General features: G+C 42.9%; 1 protein-coding gene across 3 annotated transcripts in view; it reads right to left on the bottom strand.

Annotated features, from left to right (window-relative positions):
* Window positions 1–27,698, bottom strand: part of ZDHHC1 (zDHHC palmitoyltransferase 1) — a 46,818-nt gene extending 19,120 nt beyond the window's left edge. Inside the window, exons 1-11 of one of the 3 annotated variants that reach the window (XM_077288196.1) lie at window positions 27,495–27,698; window positions 23,338–23,413; window positions 22,654–22,736; window positions 22,188–22,570; window positions 21,104–21,322; window positions 9,982–10,056; window positions 8,338–8,439; window positions 7,712–7,836; window positions 5,496–5,654; window positions 3,623–3,738; window positions 1,914–1,996 (exon numbers count right to left, since the gene is read on the bottom strand). In XM_077288196.1, coding sequence (XP_077144311.1) covers window positions 1,914–1,996; window positions 3,623–3,738; window positions 5,496–5,654; window positions 7,712–7,836; window positions 8,338–8,439; window positions 9,982–10,056; window positions 21,104–21,231 — 788 coding nt within the window. In that variant the 5' untranslated portion in view covers window positions 21,232–21,322; window positions 22,188–22,570; window positions 22,654–22,736; window positions 23,338–23,413; window positions 27,495–27,698. Of the gene's footprint in view, window positions 1–1,913; window positions 1,997–3,622; window positions 3,739–5,495; window positions 5,655–7,711; window positions 7,837–8,337; window positions 8,440–9,880; window positions 10,057–21,103; window positions 21,323–22,187; window positions 22,571–22,653; window positions 22,737–23,337; window positions 23,414–23,661; window positions 23,767–27,494 lie in introns of those variants that run through there. The other 2 variants (XM_077288193.1, XM_077288194.1) reach the window with 2 other exon arrangements.
* Window positions 27,699–27,931: the final 233 nt, after the last annotated feature.

Below are 27,931 nucleotides of genomic sequence, written 5' to 3'. Positions count from 1 at the left end.
TGGGCTGAAAATCTCGGCTTATACTCGAGTATATACGGTATTTATTTAATTTAAAAAAAAATAAAAATAGCGTGAGGGATCAATCTTTTCTTGCAAACCAACTTTGCTAAAGCTGACAGCTGAGGGTTGCAGCCCACAGATGTCAGTTTTGCCTGGCTGGTTATTAAAAATACAGAGGAACCCACGCTGTTTTTTTTAATTATTAGAGAGCAGGCTGATGAATACTCCCATCAGCCGCCACCTGCTCTGTTATTAGTGGCAGAAGGCGTAGGCTGATGGAAGTAGTAGTCTCATCAGCCAACACTAGTGACCGGAGGTAAAAACAGCTGCGGGCTCACGCTGTCATTTGACAGCGTGGGAATCGAGGCTCTATGACTGGTGGTAATGATTTCACCGCCAATCAGAGCAAGTGTGTCCGGTGCTGTCAAGCACATGACAGCATGGCAAACACTGGATGTTTGGGCCCTCCACTCAAGTGAATGGGGTCGGGTACTGCTCTGGTACCGGAACCAAACTTTTTTTTTTTTTTTTTTTTTTTTTTAAATTGTTTGGCCAAACCCGCTGGACCCAAACATCCAAGGGTTCGCCCATCACTAGCTGGCACTGTAAAACGCTGCGTCTTTTCAGCGGCAAAAAACTGGTGAGCATACCTAAGAGATCTCCTATATTTCTGCACCCACCCTGCAATGCCTGTCCTACCTCTAGTGGCTCACAGTTGTTCATAAATTAAAAAAAGACTCACAGAAAAAGAAACAACCTTCCCAACACCAGGTCAGATAACCAATGCACCAACAGGATGCTGCAGACCCCCATGATAAAGGTGAGGGCAGCACGGGTGCAAAGTACTGATGAAACAACCACTCAAAACCTACTATACATGGAGGTGGTGGTTGCCTAGTAGAATATTAACAGATATGAGGATTGCTAGGACGCCAGTCACACACGAAAACACACCATTTTAGTGTACAGTCTCACAAGACAATGAGGACCCTTGATGTGAGTTGTGAGCCTGTGTCTTTTGACCAAAATACCGATCAATGCCTTATGTATTTTATACATCTATTTCTTGCACATTTTTCCATTTTTATGCAGGATGCAGTCAGGTCCTGTAGTGCTGGTTGGGTGGATTGGGGGTGTCTGTCCTTGTGGGGTGCACTTACATAGTGCTGGATGACCCACCTGATCTAGTAGTAACGGTGTCATCAATAGGCTGTAATCCAGACACTGTGCACTACATATCTGTGTGACTTGTGCCCTATACAAGCTTTATCTAATACTAAGCAGCCACCCCCTCCATGAATTGGTAGGTTTGTGAGTGGTTGTGATGTTTTGACCCTGCTGCCCTCTCCTTTTTAATGGGGGTCTGCTGAACCCGGTTAGTGCATTGGTATGATAACCTAGTGTTGGTAAGGCTGTTTCTTTTTTGGTCCTAACTTTAACCCCCTCTAATAATGTGGATAATTTTGCTTTCTCTATACCCATAACTCTGTTTTTGCTACTCCTTTATGTTGAAATCACCACTGATGGCTGCATGGGGTGAATTAAGCCTCCATTGGCGGGTTGAGCCAAAGGTGTAATATGTATGGGCCCTAGACAGATATTGTCAGGAGATAAGGATCCAGCATGTCAGATTTTGTACTGCTGACCCCTTTGGATAGGTCACTGCTAGAGATGTCTGGCAGAGGATCCCATGTGGAGAGCAGGGGAGCGAGCAGAGCAAGGGCTACGTATAGAGAAGGCGGGAGAGCCATCTGGACCGTCGCGTCGTGTAGCCGACAGGTATCCATTGTGTATGGGCCCACTTAGCCATGGACAGTTCCATATTACACCACTAATTCCTGCACTTTGAGACTACAGATATTCCCAATGTGACCACCATGTTACCGAGCAATAAAGAAGTTCAGTAGACTCACTCTGTGTTTAGAGAGCCAGACGATGGACCCTCAATCAGAACATCTGGATTAGTGTAAATAAGACTCCCACCATAACTCTCATTCTATGGAGAAAAGCAAAAACGTAACTAATACAGAGTGTAAAAAGAGAGAAATAAGATAAAGCAGATAAAGAAACAAACCCACTTCTGTGCAGTTACGCCTTTAAAAGGATTTTCCCACAAAGAACATTTTAATCAATAGATCTTGGAATAATAATAATTTCCACAATTGGATGTGTTTAAATATAATGTCCCTGTGCCGAGATAATCTTATAAATGTGCCCCTGCTGTGTACTGTGTAATGGCTGTGTCTGACCGTACAGGGACATGATCTGATCATACCACAGCTCCTGGGCAGGGAGGAACAAAAAGAGAATACAGGTATTACAGCATAGGGTGACAGCTGATTCTTTTTTTTTTTTTTAGGTAAAACACTATTTTAAAACAGGCAGGGAAATGTTTTACCTCACAGAAAGATTCAGCGGTGATCTCATACTGTAATGTCTGTATTCTCTTTTGCTTTCTCCCCTGCCCAGGAGCTGTAGTATGATCAGACCATGTTCCTGTACGGTCAGACACAGTCATTACACAGTACACAGCAGGGGCACATTTATAGGATTATTATCTCAGCATAGGGACATTATATTTAAACACATCCAATTGTGGAAGTTATTATTATTCCAAGATCTATTGATTAAATTAACTTTAAAATTAACCTTGTTTGTAGGAAAATCCCTTTAAGGCTCCCAGACATGAGACTTAAAATGTTAAACCTCCCAAAATTGACTGGTTCGGCTGATGGTGTACTGTACGTGGCCCCTAGAGTTATTGTTTACTGGTCGGCCCTTAGAATTCCAGTCTGACACCGTCCATATTTGTAAGCCAAACTCAGGAGATGAATGTACAGATGGAAACACTAAAACAAAGATGTACATTGTGTGCTAAAGCCAGGCCTGAAATACTAGAAATACTGACGTTAGACCCAAGCGTCACTTACAGTCCCAGCGTCTCCTCTCGGTGGCACCAGGAAAGCAGATCTTTTACGGCCGGTCACTTAAAGGGAACCTATCACCCCGTTTTTTAAAGATTAGATAAAAATAGTGTGAAATAGGGGCAGAGCTGGGCTTTACATTACTGCCTTTTTGGTGCCTTTACACCCCCGTTAGGCTTCCCAAATACCTTTGTGAAGTGGCCGTTTTCTGCTGTCACTCAAGTTGGTCAGGTCGGATGGGCGTGGTCACAGCGCTGTTTGTCCCCCAGGATCCTGCTCATCATTACGTTGGTGGCGTAGTGGTGTGCGCATGTCCAGCAGGCGAATCCACTGCCCAGGAGATGAATAACAGCGCGGTCTTCGCTATTCAGCCGTTTACCGGTTGGCCGCGCCTGCGCAGATGGAGCGCTCTGCTGCCCGGGGCTTCAGGAAAATGGCCGCCGCGATCTCCATCTGCGCACGAGCGGAATCCCGCGGCCATTTTCCTGAAGCCCCGGGCAGCAGAGCGCTCCATCTGCGCAGGCGCGGCCACAGGAAAGATGGCCGCGCTCTGCCCCTATTTCACACTATTTTTATCTAATCTTTAAAAAACAGGGTGATAGGTTCCCTTTAAATTGCCCGGGATTATAAATCAGACACTTCAGATAATGGGAGTTGAAAACATTGTTTTGTCATAGTCTTATTTTCTCATCTCTTACCTGAGCTCGTCCTGTGGGTGGTGTTCCCGCAGGCTCCAGGTCTCTGCAGGCTGACTTCACCTCCTGCTTCTGCCGCTGGTGCATTATATATTCATAAGTGCTAAGTTTATTCCACACTGGAAGAAGAGGAGAAAACACTATCACTTTTCAAGTATCAAGTACGCACACTTATTCAGGCTTATCTAAAAGCTGGGATCATATGAATAATGGAAAACCATCATCTCTACAGCAAAAGAAGTCATAAAAATAATCCTAAATCCACAATGTATTTGCCTTTTAAAATATGCATGTATGTTATTAAAATGCAAAAAAATATGGGAAACAAGAAAAAGTTAATTCTTGTGTTTCTATCTTATTTTTTTCTTGTTATGCCATTTACTGATCTGATTAATTTACTTTACATTTTACTAGATTGGATTCTGAAAGCAGCGATAACAAATTTGTATTTTTTTTCTTTTGTTTTCAATGGGGCAAAATGGGGGGCGATTTAAACTTGTTTTTTTTTTTTAATTTTGTTAATATTTTTGGAAACTTTCTTTTTTACTTTTTACTGGCTTCAATAGTCCCTTTAGGACACTTGAAGGTGCGATCATCTAATCGCCTGTACTATACATAGCAGGGCTTCAGCACTATGTGTAGCAGAAATCATGATCTCCTATGTACGCAGGCCATGGGCTGGCGCTCATAGGAGATTCACAAAGACCGGCACGAGCATCCCCCGCAGACCTTTGGCTGTCATGACAACCCAAAGGTGCCCCAAGATCACAGAAATGCCGATGGGCAGGTCTTGTGATGCGCTTCTAGCCGGCGTGCGTTAAATATCACTGTCAGTTATTGACAGCAGCATTTTATCTGGTTAACATCCTCAATTGGATCTTGGATCCACCCTTGGCTGCTAGAGGCACATGATCTGATCAGCTGTCATGTGCGGGGAAATATGTGGGCTCAGTGTTCGAGCCCACATCAAAAGCAGGGACATAACCTTTGAAGTACATATACGTCGTGAAGGGGTTTTAAAGGCTATGGGGAAAATTAATTTTGCATATCAGTGCTTCACTTTAGTTAATAATATTACACCAAGTTTCAGTTTGCAATCTTCATCCAGTTATTAATTTTCAGTCTCTCTGAAGCAGTTTACAGTCTGATCCAATATGTAAGTTTTTTCTCTTATGGGAGCGTCTCTCCCAGTAATATAGGCTGAGAGTGAGGTCTGTGTGTACCAAGGGTGCTACTATCTTCATTAGGTTTTTATATCACCACAGCTTCTATCTTGCATTAGTATGCTCTACATGTGCTCTCTCTTATTTCTACAACCTATCTTTTCTGCCCTCCATGAGGCTTTACTTTTCCCCCTCTCCACACTTTGAGAGATTTGTGTAGAATTTCACCTCTCCCTTCGCTGCTCACTAACACTAATTTGTAATGTTTGTAATGGAAACCATTACATTAAATATATATAGGGGTGTGTGTGTGTGTGTGTGTGTGTGTGTGTGTGTGTGTGTGTGTGTGTGTGTGTGTGTGTGTGTGTGTGTGTGTGTGTGTGTATATATATATATATATATATATATATATATATTTATATTTAATGAGATATCTAAAACAACATACACACGCTGCTTAATTTTTCTTTGTAGATTTGAAGCAGTTTCAGATCTGCAGCATGTTAATTCTTTCAGTGATTTTGTAGCGATTTTTCACCCACTCAAATTAAATGAATGAGGAAAAAAAAAACCTAAAAAATGCACATATTTTATGTATGCTTTTTCCTGCCAAAAGACTCGTTAATGGTGCAGGGTCTCCAACAAATGATTAACGTTAATGCCACTGAATGGCCGACCACGTGTTGTGCGCTTATTAGCCATTTGTGACTTACAGAGGTAGATGTGAAAGCACAGCAGCTGTCCTATCAGCAGAATAGTAATGAGCCCCATCACTGACACCAGAGCGGCCAGGCCCAGGATGACAGATGCTTGGGTTTCCACCGGGGCTGCGGGCAGGAACACAAACCACACGTCTGAAAAGTTCCGGATGGCTGGAAAACGTGAAGGATGAAAGTTATCATCTGACAACACACCTAGATATAGGAGTAATACACAACAAGTACAACAGTTGTGGGACTGCACTTTATTAAATTCCTAAAATTGGTGTAAATTGGAGAAAAGAGGTTTACTCCCGGTAAGGAAGACCAGAATATGCGGTAACATACTGCACTGCAGTGTCATAAAGAGGTAGCTAATGGACAAGAGGGAAAGCATCTAAGTTCTTCAGGAGGGCAGAGAAAACAGGCAGTAGGGGAAATCGCTATGGAAATGAAGCTGTGCTGATACATAAGAGCTATTTTAGGCAGCAGCATACTGGCCAGAGATATTACATCCAGCACACTCGCACGTGAAAAATGTGAAACTAGGAGCAGGCTACAAAGTGAATATCAGAGGGTCTGGAAATTAAAGAAAAAAATGCAAATTATAAAAAATAGAAGTTATTGCAACTTTCGTTTAACTAAAGGTAACACTAATATATGCAAACATATATTTTTTCCAAGTTAAATGGAGCCAGTGTGTTCAAAGTGACTATATAAACTAAGCACATACAGTTGTGGCCAAAAGTATTGACACCCCTGCAATACTGTCAGATAATACTCAGTTTCGTCCTGAAAATGATTGCAATCACAAATTTTTTGGTATTATTATTTTCATTTAATTTGTCTTAAATTAAACAACACAAAAGAGAATGAAGCAAAAAGCAAAACATTGATCATTTCACACAAAACTCCAAAAATGGGCCAGACAAAAGTATTGGCACCCTCAGCCTAATACTTAGTTGCACAACCTTTAGCCAAAATAACTGCGACCAACCGCTTCCGGTAACCATCAATGAGTTTCTTACAACGCTCTGCTGGAATTTTAGACTATTCTTCTTTGGCAAACTGCTCCAGGTCCCTGATATTTGAAGGGTGCCTTCTCCAAACTGCCATTTTTAGATCTCTCCACAGGTGTTCTACGGGATTCAGGTCTGGACTCATTGCTGGCCACCTTAGAAGTCTCCAGTGCTTTCTCTCAAACCATTTGCTAGTGCTTTTTGAAGTGTGTTTTGGGTCATTGTCCTGCTGGAAGACCAATGACCTCTGAGGGAGACCCAGCTTTCTCACACTGGGCCCTACATTATGCTGCAAAATTTGTTGGTAGTCTTCAGACTTCATATTGCCATGCACACGGTCAAGCAGTCCAGTGCCAGAGGCAGCAAAGCAACCCCAAAACATCAGGGAACCTCCGCCATGTTTGACTGTAGGGACCGTGTTCTTTTCTTTGAATGCCTCTTTTTTCTCTCCTGTAAACTCTACTCTTGCCACAGGTAAGTTACAGGTGCTGTTAATTACACAAATTAGAGAAGCATCACATGATTTTTCGAACAGTGCCAATACTTTTGTTCACCCCCTTTTTTATGTTTGGTGTGGAATTATATCCAATTTGGCTTTGGGACAATTCTTTTTGTGTTTTTTCATTTAAGACAAATTAAATGAAGATAACACCAAAGAATTTGTGTTTGCAATCATTTTCAGGAAGAAACTGAGTATTATCTGACAGAATTGCAGGGGTGTCAATACTTTTGGCCACAACTGTAGATATGCAGGGGATACAGGCCTTATAAAAACTGCACCTTTAGTGTTTTAATCGCTGTCTCCATTCTGTAGAATCTAAAGAGTAACCAAATATGATAATTAGGGTGCCTGGAGCAGCATGGGTGTGGCCAAGAAGCTCAGTGTGCTGCCCCGCCCACTGGTTTTGCATATCCCCGCCTCCCTCATTGGTGATTGACAGCACTGGCTTGTCTGAAACCAGCATTGTCTGTACAGAAAGCTTAGGCCAGTGCTATCAATCACCAGGTTGGGTGCTTAGCTTGTACTGTCAATTTGGGTTGACAAAATCCCTTTAAGGAGTCCACAGCCTTTACATCAATTTCTTTGAACTGCTTTTAGGTTTTCGATATTTTACAAATAGTAATTAAATGGATAAGTGCATTTATAAAGTGTACAAAACGTTTTAGTGCAGAAGAAAAAAAAAAAAAAAAGAGAGAAAAAAAAAGGATCACCTTCGAAATGCAGATCACTCCTCAACACCGCTGGGTCAACGAAGTATGCAACAAATACATAGGATGAGATTGTGCTCAGCAGGACGGTGCCCAGAAATGCAGATATAAGACAGTTGAAGAACAACCTAAAATGTTGAAAAAAAACACATTTAATCTGCAGATATAGGGATAATCTGCAGGTTAATGGCGCTCTGAACCTGCCCGGCGCCCACCCTTACAGCCCCGCTGCAGGGGGGAAATAAACTTTATTCCTCCCGGTAGTATTCGGGCTTCAGTCACGGGGTTGGCGTCGGCGCGCGTTCAGTCACCGCTCTGTGTATAGAGAGCGCCGGCTGTAAACGCACCTCTGGCACTGATTGACAGCCGGCCCTGATGGTGATCTGCTGTCAGTCAGTGCGGAGAGCGTGGTTACAGCCCGTGACCGAACCAGAGACTGGCGCCGCCCTTGTGACTGACCGCCAAATGCTGACTGGAGGAATAAAGTTCATTTCCTCCCGGTAGCGGGGCTCAATGCGCGGATGAAGATCAGGTTCAGAACGCTATTAACCTGCAGATTAACCCCATATTTGCAGGTTAATAGCGTTTTGTCATGTGACAGATTCCCTTTAACTGCATGTTCATCTTACCAGTAATTCTTTCCTCCCACGCAGTTATTGAGCCATTTGCAGTGGTGATCAAAATTACTGACGCATTTATTGCACAAGCTGCAGTGCTTTGACTTTGCGCCCCTGTGGAGACAGGAAAATATGTATAACCCGAGATATGAAAACCATCGGTGACATATAATTCATGCACGTGAGCCGACACTAACAAAAAGATAAAAGAATAGACATCAATGTAGACCCACATAAACATTGCAGCAATTTAATTATTAACCAGTTGAAGACCCGGTACTTTTTATTTCCATGCACTGTAAAATGCTTTCTAATAAGGATATTCAAGTAATATGAGTATCTTTTTTCGGCATGTGTGACACCTAATTTTTATATCACTTTCACAATCATTTTTTTCTATTTTTTGCCAAAACAGTGATACTGGTAGGAAAAAAAAAGGAAATGTGAGTGTTTTTTACTCTTTTTTTTTCTTAGAACTACAAAGGACCACTGAAATACATGGACCCAACAGTTTAGCTTAGAATGGAGGGCAGGTGCATAGTGCACACTCCTCTGCCATAAGTGCAAAAATAGTTAAAGAAATACAGATGCAGCTACAAAATGAAATACAGTAAGTCAAACACTGTAAGTCTCCTGTTTACCAAGGAGACTTACAGTGTCAGCAATACCCCGAGGTACGTTTCGCCTATGCTTCTTCGGAAGGTTCCCTACTAAATCAATAAGGATTGATTACCCACCTGTATTTGCAGTTATACATGGACATAAGTGAATGCATGACGATTATAGCCTCAGAGACAAACATATACAAACTGTGTCAATGTACAACGTCTTTAGTTCTTGCAGTGCATCATGTCTCCCTTTCACTCTTTTTATCATTCTGTTTTTAATATTTTGTAAAAATACTTAATAAAGAATTTTTGAGATATTTACTTAGGCTCCATTAAGTTTTTTATTCCCACCTATTGAGTTTTTTTTTTTTTAATCAGACTTTCCCTGTAACTGGGGATGTTATATTAACCCCAGTTACAGTGGAAATACAACCTGTTTATGGAAAAGGAAGCCACCATGGCTTGGTCATGATGCCCCCCACTGATTTAAAGAACAATGGGAAAAACGCCCCCAACAATACCTACATTATTGTAATTTAAGGACTCCAAGAAAGGTACACAGAACTCACCTAATTTGTGACTGTTGCTGCGCACAGCTCATCTCATCTGTAAGGCTACGTTCACATTTGCGGTGTGTGCCGCAGCGTCGCCGCATGCGTCATGCGCCCCTATATTTAACATGGGGGCGCATGGACATGCGTCGCACTTGCGTTTTGCGCCGCATGCGTCCCTGCGGCGCCCGCGTCCGGGCGCAGAGGACGCAGCAAGTTGCATTTTTGCTGCGTCCAAAATCAATGAAAAAAAGGACGCATGCGGCGCAAAACGCAGCGTTGTGCATGCGTTTTTGTTTGCGTTGTGCGCTGCGGCGCCGACGCTGCGGCGCACAACGCAAATGTGAACGTAGCCTAAGACTAGTACACATACAAGACACAAGAACTTCTACTTACACATCCACCTCACAGATGTAACAATGCATGTTTTCAATGACATGAGCATGCTTGGTCCTATCGAATACAGGCAGTGGACCAGGGGAGCCCTTGGCACGTACATTTTCATCTGCTGGATCAATGGTAACAGCCAAAAAATGGACAATACAATGTAAAGTGAACAGAACGCCCATACACTATAAAGACTGTTAAGGAAGAGTAACAAAGTACACATCAGTAAGCACAACCGTGTGTTGATGGGAAACCTGTTTTTTTCCGTTGGGCGCACTTTTTTTTCTTTTTATTACACTTTGGGGGAGCATCAAGATGACCAAATTTATCATGCAGACATTTTAATAAAATTGGCGCATTATTAGACTGTTAAATCACAGTTCACGCTATCTACAAGAAAAGTAAATCTGCTGTAAAAAATATGTAAGAAGCATCCTAAATTGTGTGATCTAAGGAAGCTCCTCCGCTCCTCGGGGGCAAGGACACATGCACTCTTGTCCAATCAGAGTTACATAATGTCACAACTATCCAATAGGTGTGGATCCCACCTCTGGTCTTCTGATCACCCCTTGCAGCTGGTGCCCGATCAAAAGTGACAGTTGAGGTGGCCACGGATGTACCAGCTCTCTCCATTTACTGACATGGGAGTTTTGCATATATGAGTGCATTTGCACATCTGGGCAATGCAGGTCGGGTCTTCATCGGAAAGAGGCACCAAGGTACGTTCTGGTTCCAGCTCATTAATGTATTTCGCAATACAACCCCTTTAAGGGTGCGCTAGGAGGTAGACTCCAGCCTCCTGACCACTCGGGATTGATCTGAGACGTCAACAATCCTGTGGCAGCTTGTACACTGGTTAATTTCAGTCCATAGACATATCTGTTCAAATATACAGTCCTGTCCGAAAACGTTGGAACCCTTGAAATTGTTACAGAAATTGAAGTATTTCTCCCAAAAAATTATTGCAATTACACGTTTTGTTATTCACATGTTTATTAGAAAAACACACACAAAAAAAGCAAATTGGACATAATTTCACACAAAACCCCCAAAATGGGCTGGACAAAATTGTTGGTGCCTTTCCATTGTGGAATTGTGGGTAATCAACTTTGTTTCAAGCATGTGATGCTCGTTCAAACTTGCCTGTGGCAAGCAACAGGTACGGGCAATATGAAAATCACACCTGAAACGTGTATAAGAAAACATGTATAAGTGCAATAATTTTCTGGGAGAAAAACCTTAGCATCTGAAACAATTTTAAGGGTGAAAACACTTTTGGTCATGACTGTACAAGTAAATCACAGTGTGAATGACGGGAAGAATATATTAAAATGAATGTTCTTTCCTCATTCAGTATCCGATCATGGAGGGCACGCCCCTGTACACACGAGGAGAGGTACTGCTGACAGTAATATTAGTTATGACAGCAAAAACGCACTTTATTATAGGTACATAGCATGGGTTCAAAGAGACACAGTTTTACAGCTCACCTAAACATGATGCCCAGGATAAGAAAAACATGGCTGCTTTCCTGCAGAGACAGTGCCACCCCAGATAATGGTTGTGCCTGGTATTACAGCTTAGCACCATTCATTTCAATAGACACACCCCATAGTCACGATGAGAGGGGTGATGTTTCTGAAAGCCAATGGTTATGTCAACCTTTAACCTGCGGGCCCCACCCATCACTGAGGAACACAATCTCTCTCAAGGAAGGAGATCGAACTGTAGACAGCGCCCAGCGATCCATCATTGTATTTGGACTCTTGAAAATACCTTTGTAATTAGTTTTGCGCACAATTATTTTTAACAGTTTTATTTTATATGCATTGTCTCCTCCCAAAGTCACAGTAAGTGACACTCTGATCACTGCGCTGCCTGACTACTGACCTGTCTGCAGCCCGTAACCTGCATTTACAGCAACCTGTAATCTGTCAGCCTGGATTCCAGAGCACAGAATAATGTATTAATCATTGTTATTATAGGAATGCTTATGGGAGAACCTCGTACCATAACCGCAAAGAACTGCTAATATGTGTATTTTCCGGCATATAAGACGACTTTTTAACCCCTAAAAATTGTCCCAAAAGTCGGGGGTCGTCTTATACGCCGGGTACGGGTGTACAGAGCGATCCTGGATGGTTCCCAGGGTCTGAAGGAGAGGAGACTCTCCTTCAGGCCCTGGGATCCATATTCATGTAAAAAATAAAGAATAAAAATACAAAATATGGATATACTTACCCCTCCGACGGACCCTGGACCTCAGCGGTGCAAGCGTCTGCCTCCGTTCCTAAGAATGCAGTGAGTGAAGGACCTTCGATGACGTCGCGGTCACATGAGCGGTCACGTGAGCGGTTGCGTGACCGCGACATCATCGCAGGTTCTTCACTCACTGCATTCTTAGGAACAGAGGCAGACACTTGCACCGCTGAGGTCCAGGGTACGTCGGAGGGGTGAGTATATCCAGATTTTTTATTTTTATTCTTTATTTTTTACATGAATATGGATCCCAGGGCCTGAAGGAGAGTCTCCTCTCCTCCAGACCCTGGGAACCACACGCCGTATAAGATGACTGGGCGTATAAGATGACCCCCATCTTATACGGCGGGTATATCCCAAATTCCATATTTTAGATGGAAAAGTTGGGGGTCGTCTTATACGCCCAGTCTTATACACCAGAAAATACGGGGTATATATATATATATATATATATATATATACATATATATATATATATATATATATATATATATATATATATATATATATATATATATATATATATATATATTTTGTAGCATGGCTAAAGGGTGTGTAGTCGACGGGAGATATGTGTGGAGGTAAAACCCTCCTGAGTGTGTTAAGGATACAGGACTGAGCCTGGTGGACTGGACACTTTGTTTTTCTTTTCCTGAACTAAAGGCTATTTGCTTGCTGTTATTTTGCCATGTGGTTTATGAAGTAATAAACCCTGTGACTTTTAAAGGAACATGCCTCCTGAGTGTCAGCCGTCGCACCTGAGTGAGTGAAATCCCTACAATACAAATATTATATATACATATATATATATATATATATATATATATATATATATATATATATATATATATATATATATATACACACACTCACCGGCCACTTTATTAGGTACACCATGCTAGTAACGGGTTGGACCCCCTTTTGCCTTCAGAACTGCCTCAATTCTTCGTGGCATAGATTCAACAAGGTGCTAGAAGCATTCCTCAGAGATTTTGGTCCATATTGACATGATGGCATCACACAGTTGCCGCAGATTTGTCGGCTGCACATCCCAAAGATGCTCCATACAAGGCAGGATGGATCCATGCTTTCATGTTGTTTACGCCAAATTCTGACCCTACCATCCGAATGTCGCAGCAGAAATCGAGACTCATCAGACCAAGCAACGTTTTTCCAATCTTCTACTGTCCAATTTCGATGAGCTTGTACAAATTGTAGCCTCAGTTTCCTGTTCTTAGCTGAAAGGAGTGGTACCCGGTGTGGTCTTCTGCTGCTGTAGCCCATCTGCCTCAAAGTTCGACGCACTGTGCGTTCAGAGATGCTCTTAGGCCTACCTTGGTTGTAACGGGTGGCGATTTGAGTCACTGTTGCCTTTCTATCAGCTCGAACCAGTCTGCCCATTCTCCTCTGACATCAACAAGGCATTTCCGCCCACAGAACTGCCGCTCACTGGATTTTTTTTCTTTTTCGGACCATTCTCTGTAAACCCTAGAGATGGTTGTGCGTGAAAATCCCAGTAGATCAGCAGTTTCTGAAATACTAAGACCAGCCCTTCTGGCACCAACAACCATGCCACGTTCAAAGGCACTCAAATCACCTTTCTTCCCCATACTGATGCTCGGTTTGAACTGCAGGAGATTGTCTTGACCATGTCTACATGCCTAAATGCACTGAGTTGCCGCCATGTGATTGGCTGATTAGAAATTAAGTGTTAACAAGAAGTTGGACAGGTGTACCTAATAAAGTGGCCGGTGAGTGTATATATATATATATATATATATATATATATATATATATATATATATATATATATATATATATATATATATATATATATATACATATATACATATATACATACACATATACACACACACATACACAGTACAGGCCAAAAGTTTGGACACACCTTTTCATTTAAAGATTTTCCTGTATTTTCAGGACTATGAAAATTGTACAGTCACACTGAAGGCATCAAAACTATGAATTAACACATGTGGAATTATATACTTCACAAAAAAGTGTGAAACAACTGAAATTATGTCTTACTAGCTGAAGAGCCCGGCGTTGCCTGGGCGTAGTAAATATCTGTGGTTAGTTATAGCACCTCACTTCTCTTATTTTCCCCATCACGCCTCTCATTTTCCCCCCTCACATCTCTCATTTTCTCCCTCACACCTCTCATTTTCCCTCTCACTCCTCATTCCCCCCTCACTCCTCTCATTCCCCCCTAACACTTGTCATTTCGACCTCACATCTGTCATTTTCCGATCACTCCACTATTTTCCCTCACTCCTCTCATTTTGCACTCACACCTTTTCATTTTCACCTCACACCTCTCATTTTCACCTCAGTATATACATGTTTGTCATCTCCCTTATATATAGCATACACCTGTATGTCATCTCCTGTATATAGTATATACCTGTATGTCATCTCCTCTGTATATAGTATATACCTGTATGTCATCTCCCCTGTAAATAGTATATACCTGCTGTATGTCATCTCCTCCTGTATATTGTATATACCTATGTCATCTCTTCTGTATATACCTGTATGTCATCTCCTCCTATATATAGTACATACCTGTATGTCATCTCCTGTATATAGTATATACCTGTATGTCATCTCCTGTATATAGTATATACCTGTATGTCATCTCCTCCTGTATATAGTATATACGTGTGTCATCTCCTTCTGTATATAGTATATACCTGTATGTCCTCTCCTCCTGTAAATAGTATATACCTGTAAGTCATCTCCTCCTGTATATAGTATATACGTGTCATCTGCTCCTGTATATAGTATGTACCTGTATGTCATCTCCTCCTGTATGTAGTATATATGTGTGTCATCTCCTCCTTTATGACTTTTGTGTTTCGACTTTTATGTGGCGAGGTTGGTGTATGTGTGGTGAAATGTGTGCCGAGGGTGATATGTGTTCAAGCACTTGATAGTGTGTGGCGCATTTTGTGTGTGTGTTCATATCCCCGTGTGTGGTGAGTATCCCATGTCGGGGCCCCACCTTTGCAACTGTACGGTATATACTCTTTGGCGCCATCGCTCTCATTCTTTAAGCCCCCCTTGTTCACATCTGGCAGCTGTCCATTTGCCTCCAACACTTTTCCTTTCACTTTTTCCCCATTATGTAGATAGGGGCAAAATTGTTTGGTGAATTGGAAAGCGCGAGGTTAAAATTTCGCCTCACAACATAGCCTATGACACTCTCCACATTCTCCACACCAGGTATGTGGATCGCTGAGATGGGCGAATGGTTGGTTTCGGCCCAACGGAGAATGTGGGACACCTCGAGCATGGCCGTCTTGCTGTGGGTTCCCCCTTGACGGTTGATGTACGCCACCGCTGTGGCGTTGTCGGACTGGATTCTGATGGGCTGACCTGCAAGGAGATGGTGAAAACTGAGCAAAGCTAGTCTGATCGCTCGAATTTCCAAGATATTGATGAGGCGACTCAAGTGGACCAACGACCCTGTGCCGTGTGGGGTTTGAAAACTGCACCCCAGCCCAGGAGGCTGACATCGGTGGTCACCACCAGCCAACGCACTGGTAGGAAGGACTTTCCTTGGTTCAGGGAGGACTTCACCACCTGAGGGTCTGTCTGACCTGTGGGGACAGACTGAAAAGGCGGTCGAGAGACGAAGCGAAGGAACTGTTGATGAGGAGGAAAAATTGGGATGTGGAGGTAAGCACCTTTGATGTCTATGGATGCTAGGAACGCTCCTTTTTCCATGGACGCGACTACAGAGTGGAGATTCCATTCTGAAGTGCCAAATTTTGACAAATTTGTTCAGAATTTTTAGATCTAGAATCGGATGCAACGATCCGTCCTTTTTTGGGACCACGAATAGGTTCAAGAAAAACTCTTTGAATCTTTGGTCTTGGGGAACCGGAATGATGACTCCATCCTTTTGTAGTGCCCGTATGGCCTGGAGAAAAGCAGTTGTCCTTAGTTTGGGAGGACACGACTGGAAAAAGCGTGTCGGGGGGGGGGGGGGAGAGAAGATTCTATTTTGTATCCGGAGGACACCAGTTCCCTGACCCATTCGGCGGCGGCGGCAGGCGGCTGCACAGAGGCCGGGTCACAATCCGCACATAGTGGGGTATTGTGAGGTCGGAGCAGGGCCGTTTTGCAAGTGGCACAGGAAGTGTAGAACACTGTGTGCTTCTTGTTAATCTTTTTGGTCTCCTTAGGTTGAGACATAGTAAGGCAGGATCTGCGCTATGGTGCAGGGAAGGGGTTAAGCTTTCTTGATGCAGCTTACCCACGGTCCTGTGCCTGTGTCCCCGGGGAGGAATTGTAGCCGCGGCGGTCCTGTCAGTCAGCGTGCCACCTTGGGGGTCTGTTATCCCCGCAGAGAAGAAAGTAATATGGCCCCCGAGATTTGCAGGGGCGCCTCTCGTCCCAGCCAGGAAGGGCCGGAATGGGGGGGCGGAGCTATGGCCGTGGGCGGAACTGCGGCCTAGACTGGCTGAAAAGCCGGGGACTAAATTTTTAGGGCCTGCCGGCGATGTGCAGCTACAGCCGCGACGGAACGCTGCTGACCGCCGCTGACCCCCGGCACTTCTCCCCAGGGACCCGGACCGCACCTCTGCCACAGATGGGAGCACGGTATGTACTCACAGTGCTTGTCTCCTATCACTGTGAAGGTGCTGATCCATGCACTTTAAACGCCATCCATTCTTACTCTGTCCCCCAAGGGGGGCTTTAGTCTTGGGGCTGTGTGACGCCATGGTTGGTGTGGGCCTTGTCTCAGGTACTGCAGGATCCACTGTGTCAGGCCCCGGAGAGGAACATGAGAGCCGGGCTCTATGTGCTCGCCGTCTTGCAGAGGGGGGGAGATCTGTCCATAAAAGGAACCGTCGCCCCATAAAATTAGGAGTGCCCCAGACGTCGCAGGAGAGGGACGGGGAGATATACTCTCCGTGCTCGCCTGTTGATGGTTCGGGGGAGAGCGGACCCTATAAAAGGAATCCGTCGCCCCCTTCACTCCGTTAAATAAAAATTTACAGAAAAATTAAAATTAAAATAAAAAAGTTGGGGTCTGAAAACAGACCCAAGTGCCTCCTACAGACACTAAGCAAGAACTGGTTTTATCCTGACCAGTGAAGGGGTGTATACTGCAGAGGAGGAGTTAATCTTTCTGTGTTAACTTAGTGTCCTCCTAGTGGCAGCAGCATAACACCCATGGTCCTGTGTCCCCCAATGAGGCGTAGGAGAAAGCAGCTAAGTAAAGAAAAACGAGTGGCCATCATTACATTAAGAAATGAAGGTCAGTCAGTCGGAAAAATTGGGTAAACTTTGAAAGTGTCCCCAAGTGCAGTGGCAACACTACAACAACTGTTAAGAGGAGACTTTGTGCAGCAGGCCTTCATGGTAAAATAGCTGCTAGGAAACCACTGCTAAGGTCAGGCAACAAGCAGAAGAGACTTGTTTGGGCTAAAGAACACAAGGAATGGACATTAGACCAGTGGAAATCTGTGCTTTGGTCTGATGAGTCCAAATTTGAGATCTTTGGTTCCAACCACAGTGTCTTTGTGCGACGCAGGAAAGGTGAACGGATGGACTCTACATGCCTGGTTCCCACCGTGAAGCATGGAGGAGAAGGTGTAATGGTGTGGGGTGCTTTGCTGGTGACACTGTTGGGGATTTATTCAAAATTGAAGGCATACTGAACCAGCATGAGTACCACAGCATCTTGCAGCGGCATGCTATTCCATCCTGTTTGCATTTAGTTGGACCATCATTTATTTTTCAACAGGACAATGACCCTAACAACACCTCCAGGCTGTGTAAGGGCTAATTGACCAAGAAGGAGAGTGATGGGGTGCTACGCCAGATGACCTGGCCTCCACAGTCACCAGACCTGAACCCAATCGGGATGGTTTGGGGTGAGCTGGACCGCAGAGTGAAGGCAAAAGGGCCAACAAGTGCTAAGCATCTCTGGGAACTCCTTCAAGATTGTTGGAAGACCATTTCCGGCGACTACCTCTTGAAGCTCATCAAGAGAATGCCAAGAGTGTGCAAAGTAGTCAAAGCAAAGCAAACACACAGCAATGAATTTATATTTGTGGTATGTAAAAATAGATATAAGTACATATATATATATATATATATATATAGGTATACATCTTCGATGGATGATGGAACTTTTCTGTCATATACAGTTAGGTCCATATATATTTGGACAGAGACAACATTTTTCTAGTTTTGGTTATAGACAATACCACAATGAATTTTAAACAAAACAATTCAGATGCAGTTGAAGTTCAGACTTTCAGCTTTCATTTGAGGGTATCCACATTAAAATCGGATGAAGGGTTTAAGAGTTTCAGCTCCTTAACATGTGCCACCCTGTTTTTAAAAGGACCAAAAGTAATTGGACAGATTCAATAATTTTAAATAAAATGTTCATTTTTAGTACTTGGTTGAAAACCCTTGGCTGGCAATGACTGCCTAAAGTCTTGAACTCATGGACATCACCAGACGCTGTGTTTCCTCCTTTTTGATGCTCTGTCAGGCCTTCACTGCGGTGGTTTTCAGTTGCTGTTTGTTTGTGGGCCTTTCTGTCTGAAGTTTAGTCTTTAACAAGTGAAATGCATGCTCAATTTGGTTGAGATCAGGTGACTGACTTGGCCATTCAAGAATATTCCACTTCTTTGATTTAATTAACTCCTGGGTTGCTTTGGCTTCATGTTTTGGGTCATTGTCTATCTGTACGATGAAACGACGACCAATCAGTTTGGCTGCATTTGGCTGGCTCTGAGCACACAGTATGGCTCTGAATACCTCAGAATTCATTTGGCTGCTTCTGTCCTGTGTCACATCATTAGTAAACACTAGTGACCCAGTGCCACTGGCAGCCATGCATGCCCAAGCCATCTCACTGCCTCCGCCGTGTTTTACAGATGATGTGGTATGCCTTGGATCATGAGCTGTACCACGCCTTCGCCATACATTTCTCTTTCCATCATTCTGGTAGAGGTTGATCATGGTTTCATCTGTCCAAAGAATGTTCTTCCAGAACTGTGCTGGCTTTTTTAGATGTTTTATAGCAAAGTCCAGTCTAGCCTTTTTATTCTTGATTCTTATGAGTGGCTTGCACCGTGCAGTGAACCCTCTGTATTTACTTTCATGCAGTCTTCTCTTTATGGAAGATTTGGATATTGATACGCCTACCTCCTGGAGAGTGTTGTTCACTTGTTGGCTGTTGTGAAGGGGTTTCTCTTCACCATGGAGATTATTCTTCTATCCTCCACCACTGTTGTCTTCCGTGGACGCCCAGGTCTTTTTGCATTGATGAGTTCACCAGTGCTTTCTTTCTTTCTCAGGATGTACCAAACTGTAGATTTTGCCACTCCTAATATTGTAGCAATTTCTCGGCTTGTTTTTTTCTGTTTTCGCAGCTTAAGGATGGCTTGTTTCACTTGCATGGAGAGCTCCTTTGACCGCATGTTTACTTCACAGCAAAACCTTCCAAATGCAAGCACCACATCTCAAATCAACTCCAGGCCTTTTATCTGCTTAATTGAGAATGACATAACGAAGGGATTGCCCACACCTGTTAATGAAATAGCCTTGGAGTCAATTGTCCAATTACTTTTGGTCCCTTTAAAAACAGGGTCGCACATGTTAAGGAGCTGAAACTCCTAAACCCTTCATCCAATTTTATTCTGGATACCCTCAAATGAAAGCTGAAAGTCTGAACTTCAACTGCATCTGAATTGTTTTGTTTAAAATTCATTGTGGTAATGTCTATAACCAAAATTAGAAAAATGTTGTCTCTGTCCAAATATATATGGACCTAACTGTATCTTATTTGATATATATATACACCATATATACTCGAGTAAAAAGCGGACCCGAGTATAAGCCAAGACCCCTAATTTTGCCACAAAAAACTGGGAAAACTTATTGACTCGAGTATAAGCCTAGGAGTGGGAAATGCAGCAGCTACTGGTAAATTTCAAAAATAAAAAATAAAAGTAAAATTAATTGAGACATCAGTAGGTTAAGTGTTTTTGAATATCCATATTGTATCAGGAACCCCATAAGATGCTCCATACAAAATACACCCCATATAATGATCAATACAGTTCATGACGGGCCCCATATAATGCTGCACAAAGGTTGATTATGGCCCCATAAGATGCTCCATAGAAACATTTGCCCCATATAATGCTGCACAAAGGTTGATTATGGCCCCATAAGATGCTCCATAGAAACATTTGCCCCATATAATGCTGCACAAAGGTTGATTATGGCCCCATAAGATGCTCCATAGAAACATGTGCCCTATATGCTGCTGCTGCGATTTAAAAAAATAAAAAATACATAAAAAATAAAAATAATATGACACTCACTTCTTGTCCTGAGCAGGCAGAGACACCGGCACTTGCGATATTCACCTGTCCCCGTTCCACCGCCGCGCGCCGCTCTGTCTTCTGGCTCTCTGCAGTGACTGTTGAGGCAGAGGGTGCGCACTAAACACATCAATGCTCACCCTCCCCAGTCATAATCGCCCTCCTGGCGCGGTCTGCATGTCCCTGGTTCTCTGATGCGATGGTCTCTCAGGCTCCGGCAGCTTGTTCCTGTGTTCAGCGGTCATTGGTACCGCTCATTACAGTAATGAATATGCGCTCCACGCCCATGGGAGAGGAGTTGCGTCCATATTCATTACTTTAATGAGAAGTACCATGTGACTGCTGAACACGCCTGGAGAGATCGGAGAAGCAGGGGGGGGGGGGGTGGGTGTGCGTGCGTGTGTGTGTGTGTGCGCGCGTGTGCGTGCGTCTATATATATATATATATATATATATATATATATATATATATATATATATATATATATATATATATATATATATACACACACACACATATATTATAGGTATTGACCACCTTTTTTCCGCAAACATAAAAGACAAATCATAAGTATCTGTATTTGAAGGATACGACATAGCCAGCAGCCACCCAATGCCGAGGCAAGAGCGGAACGAGAACGCCAAATCCGATGATAGTGAACAGAAGATAAGTGAACCAGGCCACGAACTGCAATGGGTGCGGAGGCCAACTCCAGCCATTTCTCCGAGAATGTTGTAGGGGCTCTGCTGCAGTGTCCACCCCTTCCTTGTCGGGCACTGTCTTACCAGATGGCTTCCTGCAGATGGTCATCTGGGAAAATGAAGAGGGCAGGTCATTTACACACTCATTTTTCTATACCTTAAATACTTGTAACGTTGGAGTAAACTGCAATTCCACCATTAAATACATAAATTTCTGGTTCCTCTCTCATGCAGGCATGGGGACTCAAATGTATTTTTCGAGCACGTCGAAGACCCACGGTTAGCACCCGAGAATGATCGAATAACACCTTATCCCGTCACATTCACTCATCACCAATCACCGCTCCTGTGCAGTAACTATACAGAAGCCTATTAAAAGTGTGACCAGGGAACTTATAAAATTGGGTTACTCTATAATTAGGGCAGGTTGTTCCTATATATAACACATTCCTAGTAAATATTAACAACAGAACACCCATAAGCTTCATGATGACACACCACGGCGTTACCAGCAATCATTCATGAGCTCATCAGTTACTAAAGTTTTTTTTCTAAATATTCCTAAATATCACATTTGTGCTACATGATCATTACAAGCCCTCCATACCAGCAATCTGTGCCAGGCAGAGCAGGCCAAGCCCCACCAAACTCCCTTAAAAAGATATTGACGTGGGGGGGGAATCCAAAAAGTGGCAACATTTTTGGAATCACTGCCTGTCGCACTAAAGTTTTCTAGTGTAAAATATCATTTTTTTCACATGTATATAAAAAATTCTGCTTATCATCTACACTGCTATTTGGTACTCAGAACAATTCTGAATTTACCATAAGGAGTCATAAAAAAAATATATATATTATTTATATAAAATAAAAATAAAAAAATAAAATAAAAAAAATTAAATTAAATACAAAATTCTCTTCCTAAATCAGTCACCATGGATTCATGAATGCATAGAATGAATTATGGAACTTACCAATATCACCTTGATTTCTCGCCTCCAGGAGGCTTCTGACTGGTAGGAAAGTTACTGATATTTCTTCCAGAACGGAGTGTTCTGGCTGACACGCATCTGGGCCTTTCTGGATATAACGATACATGAATATCAGGAGTAGTGCACAGAATATATTATATATAATGGGATAAAAATCAGACTAAAACTGATGGGTGACGTAAAAGGGGAGCAGGAAAGTCCAGGCCGGACAGCCATCCATGCTCTTAGCACAGGGTTAATCCTCTGCAGATTCCACCGCCTGCTCCGGGCCAGACTGCACACAGTGAGGCGTAGTCCTGGTGTCTCATGCTCGGCTCCAGCAACATAAATTATCTTCTATTTCCTTGGAGTCATCGGCTGAAAACCTACAGATATAGAAGAACAGAAATTATCAGAAAAGCATGCAAAACGCTGGGGAGAAAAGTAAAAAGGGAGTCTACATCATTACCTTTATTCAGTAACACGGAAGAGATGAGATAGAACACGCTGATATAAGGGCACGTTCACACTGTGGCCATTAATAATCACAACCTAAAAGAAAAACAAAATGACTACCGTATATACCCTGTAGGAAATAAATAGTAATAGTACATGAAAATGACATTGGGAACTTACTGTAGTTGACACTATTTGGAACAAAAGAGCGTAAAAGCCATCCCACCGTGACACGGTGTACCCAGTCGGGAAAATCCTACCTCTAACCCAAAACTCTATGTGCCAGCCGGCCTCAATAAATGTGGGCAGAGCAGGACCTAGGGCTGACTGTTTAAAGCTAAAAGCACAGCCTAATAATGGGGGAGCCACACCCCTGTATGTACATACTACAAAAAACTAGGGCGACAACGAAGAAATGAGCATGTTGGTGTAAGGGCACATTCACACTGTGGTCATTAACGTCACCTAGAACAAAGACAAAAATGGGTCCTGCTCTGCCCGCTTCTATTGATCCCTGCTGGAACAAAGAAAGTTTTAACACTAGAGATGGGACCATCCGGACTGGGAACGCCTTGTCGCGGTGGGATGGCTTTTACACTTTTTGGATCGAAACAGTGTCATTTTGTTTTTATTCTAGATCACGTCTCCATTCACTGTCACTATTCACTCAGCCATTTCCATATTCCCTTCATTTTACCAGATCTGTGGGGTCCAGATTCCCATTGATCAGATGATTGATCGGGCGATAGCCAAGCAGCAGGATCATGGAGTTCCTACAAAAATTAAAGAGCCAAGCCTGGTCATCTAGAAAGGAAGCGACTGTTACTAATCAACAACCAAGACATTGGGAGCGTTAACAAAAACTACTGAGAAGTGGAGCCGCACTGCGAGCTTTAATAAAAACTACTGAGAAGTGGAGAGCCGCCGTCCACAGCACTAATGACGTCACAATTCCCCCATTCGCTGCCTCACAACTACGATCTGATGGAACAAGTATCACATAAATCCCACAAGTACATACGTTCCGGGATGACAGATAGGGATACGATTCCTGGAAATTCCTCCGGATTTTGCCTTCTCCGTACTGGCAGATAACTAATCCCTAAAGTGCTGCACATTTGTGTGTACAGTCTCTTAGGGAACCAGTTTGGGAAGTGGCCTGCTCAGATTACAGGAGGTGGCCCTGCAGATCTCCTGGTGTACATGCATGAGACAACGAGGCCCAGTATAAAGCGCCTTATCTGCAAGAATCTGTGCCCCTCCATATAAAGTCAGAAGTGCTATTGGGGCCCCCAGTGAGATAGGGGTGCTGGGTTAACCCTGAAAAGACCAAGGAGTGTTTCGCTTTTTCCCTCCCTTCTTCTAACAGATATAACTTCATACATGTCTTTACTCAGGTTTTTGAGGAACGACTTGTAGTTTTGAATCATTCTACTGTATAAAGTACTGAAAAACGGAGGAGGGGGGGGAATTTAATTTTTTTTTTTTTTTAATAAACAGTTCCTCCATTGGTCTGGTTTTGATTTCACAACATTTGTTTTATGGTAAAAATAAACTGACATCATCATTGACCGAGTCAGTATGATAGTGGCGATACCAAGCTTACGGTACTTTTTAATGGTGAAAAAATATACCGAAATATGTGTTTAAAAGAAAAAAAAAAAAAAAAGAAGTTGCGTCCCCATTATCTGAGATCCATAACTTTTTTTTAACTATTCCATCGAGGCACCTATGTGATGGCTTATTGTTTGCGTCGAGTTGACATTATTATTGATGCCATTTTGGGGTGCATATGACAATTTGATTTTTTTTTTTTTTTTGGGGGGGGGGGGGGAGGGGAAGTGGCAAAAAAAAGGCTAGTCTGGCATTTACTTCTTTTCTGCATTGAAAGTATACTTTTTTAACACAAGAATACCAGAATATGTTTAATTTTTAAATTTCTTCATTCTTGAAGGGGGGAAAAGGGAGGTTGATTTAAACATATTATAATATATATATATATATATATATATATATATATATATATATATATATATATATATATATATATATATATTTTTATTTACCCTATTTTATTATTTTTATTCTTGCTTTATTTCTTATTCCCTTTGGGATTTTATTGCTCAGACTATACTCTGCAATGTTGCTGTATATAACAAAATTGCGGTTCTCCCATCTCTCCAGAACGCCCCCTTTACACGGTCAGTACGCGGAGGCAACAAAACTGGCATCTGGGTGCTGTCCATTCAAAATAAAGACTTATTTATTACAATGTGCGAGTTTGATGCACAAATCACCAAGGAAGGATTTTGTTTTTAATAAATGTATAAAATCTTACTGACATGAGCAGCCTCATCAGGAAGACATTTTTCTTTATAACACATGAGGTACATATGGTGATCCCCTTTAATCAGCAATATGTCTATAATAATTCACTTTATGAAAAGATAATCCCGTGTCACCCTAGGGCGTGCGCTTGGCTGACCAATGACCGCCTAGGTCCTGTCCTAACACCCGGGACTGGATTACCATCCATCAGATTTCATGCCGATGGAATCTGGGACTGGGGAACCTAGAATGGATCCCAGGGCGGTCAGTACAATAGTCCTGCAGTTAGTCTGCCCTATGTGACAGTGTATATTGTATACAATTATAGTTCTAAAATAAATATTTAAAACTATTATATCTTAAGGGGATTATTCATTTTTATTTTTAATTTTTTTACAAAATACCCAATTAAAAAGGTTGTTAAAATAATAATAATAATAATAAACAATATTAAAAAAATGTGTGGCCTATTAATAAAAAACAACAACATAATCACGTTCCTCCATCATGTTCTCATACACTTTATGCAGTTAATAGCCCTCTGTGTCTGTACTGCTACATACTTAGGCAGTTAACTGGTTCATGCAGCTTTACATGAACACCCGAGCCTTACACTATGGCTGGTCCAAATAACTAAAGCAATTGTTACCATCCACCTCTCGTGTCTCCCCTTTTCCTCATAGATTGTAAGCTTGCGAGCAGGGCCCTCATTCCTCCTGGTATCTGTTTTGAACTGTGATTTCTGTTATGCTGTAATGTCTGTTGTCTGTATAAGTCCCCTCTATAAGTTGTAAAGCGCTGCGGAATATGTTGGCGCTATATAAATAAAATTATTATTATTATTATTATTATTATTATTAATAATAAATAAAAATCACTCAATTCCCCTCTCGTTCTACTGCATCCACTCCGGTCGCAGTAAAAACGTGCCATAGACGATCAGCATGTGATTGCTGTAGCCAATCACCGTCCTCGCAGGCTAGCGATTAGCTACAGCGGTCACACGTTTGGGTTCATAGGTAAATAAATAGCAAAAAAAAATTGTCTATAATAGGGTTTAAAGGGTTTTTTCTCTTACAATAACGTTATGCTTATTTGTTTGCATTTGGCAAAAATAATAAAATCAGAGTTTCTTCATCATCACCGCTGCAGCCTGTCAACACTGTTGGCAGCGATAGAAAGGCTCCCTGGACCCGTAGAGGGTAATTCAATCTGATTTTATTTGCCTTTCATAGATACCCCATGAAATAACAGTATGGCGATGTCCAACAGCCAGATGGTGGCCAAACAGACTATTGAGCTTTTCCCAGCACATATGCTCCAGTGTGCAGGTGGGGTTTCTTTTATGAGCCCCACGAACAGTGCGAAAGCCACATCTGTGACAATATAAAGTTATAGCTACAGAAGTGTGGATAGGCAAAAAATAAAGTATCTAAAACCTAAATATGCAAAGTCATTAGGGGGGGGGTGCAAATTTCTGGTATATAAACCCCTTAATGCTCCAAAATACCAGACAGACAGCTTCACCCTCCTCGGGTCCAGCTCAGGCTCCTGAATGCTGCTACAGCACGTGCCACTGAGCGGTGGTAGGGAGTCAGAGCTAGACCTGGGGAGAGTGACTACTGAGAGTCTGAGACTGACAGCAGCATCTAAATGGCTAACAGCATCTTCATGACAGATACATCTGAAACAGTAAGGAGTTAAATAAAGTGGATCTGTCACACTATAAACCGAATACATTGTTACACCGTTATTACATTCTGCACTCTCTGACAAAGCAGGGAGAAGGGCGAAACCTGCATTGGGTCACAAGAAATTGATGACTTTAGCTATTGTTTTCTTACAAACCTCCTTAATTCTCCTACTTGGCACCTTTAAGTATAAGGGTCAATTAATTCGTTCACTTTGGGATACGTGTCTGGTTGACCCGTTTCGCCCCTGATTCCTCTTTTCTTGTTTTTAGAATGTCCCATATTAAGCTGATGTAATTAATGAGCTACACGGCGCCTTCTTTTCTTTAACGCCATAAAGCGACATGCTGCAAAATTACAATGCGATCTACATGCCCACATCCCAGCTGACTCCATAAATACGACCAACTAGAAAATCTGCAAGGTGTGTGGGTGTGGGGTCCTACCCGTGATGCCCACCCCAGGATATATTCCCATTGCTGTGAATGTGGCGGATTCTGTACGTGTAGGTGGCCCCACTGTCTGGCAATATGTCAGGCCATCATGGTTCCTTCCCCCTGCGCCAAATAAAGAGGTGTCAGACCCCCCAATTGTGTTACAACATCCGGCATTGGCGCATTCACACCCTCAATAATAGGAATTAATAACCCGGCGCACACTGGAGATGGGGAGAAGAAATGCGGAGCAGTTGCCCACAGCAACTTGTGTCTATTAGATGCTGCACTCTCCTGGGTTGCTATGGGCAACTGCGCCCGGTTTGCTGTGCACTAGCCTTGCACACATCTCCCCAGCAGCGCATACATGCAAGTTTACAGTCACTGCTGCGTGGACTCACCTGGTACCGGAGCCTACAGCGATGGTGCTCACACACCGGCCACCTGGGCTGCTGTGTACACAAGGCGGTGACTGGAGCTGTGTACAACGGGAGCAGACGCTGCAACAGGACAACGGTGGCGGAGGAGGACCAAACTAGTGCGAACGCGAGAGCTGAGACTATTTCCCCCGCTGCTGTTTGCTTTAGCTTCTTCTCTGTCAGACTGGGGTTGGGAGGAGGAGGAGACAGGGACTGGGCAGCAGCTGCAGGATGAGCAGAGGCTGAGGCACAGGTTAATAACAGGAGGAGGATTTCCACCTCTCATTAATTCCTGTAGTTCCTACAGTGGGAAAGTAATAATATACACCTGAGGTGGCCAGGTCCAGGTATATGTAAGATAACAGCATAAGGCCGGCCTCACACTCAGCGTATGTAAATACGGTCCGTTTTTTACGGCC

Source organism: Ranitomeya variabilis, chromosome 2, assembly GCF_051348905.1.
Source record: "Ranitomeya variabilis isolate aRanVar5 chromosome 2, aRanVar5.hap1, whole genome shotgun sequence".
Taxonomy (NCBI): Eukaryota; Metazoa; Chordata; class Amphibia; order Anura; family Dendrobatidae; genus Ranitomeya; species Ranitomeya variabilis.
This window is presented reverse-complemented; position numbering and strand designations above follow the sequence as displayed.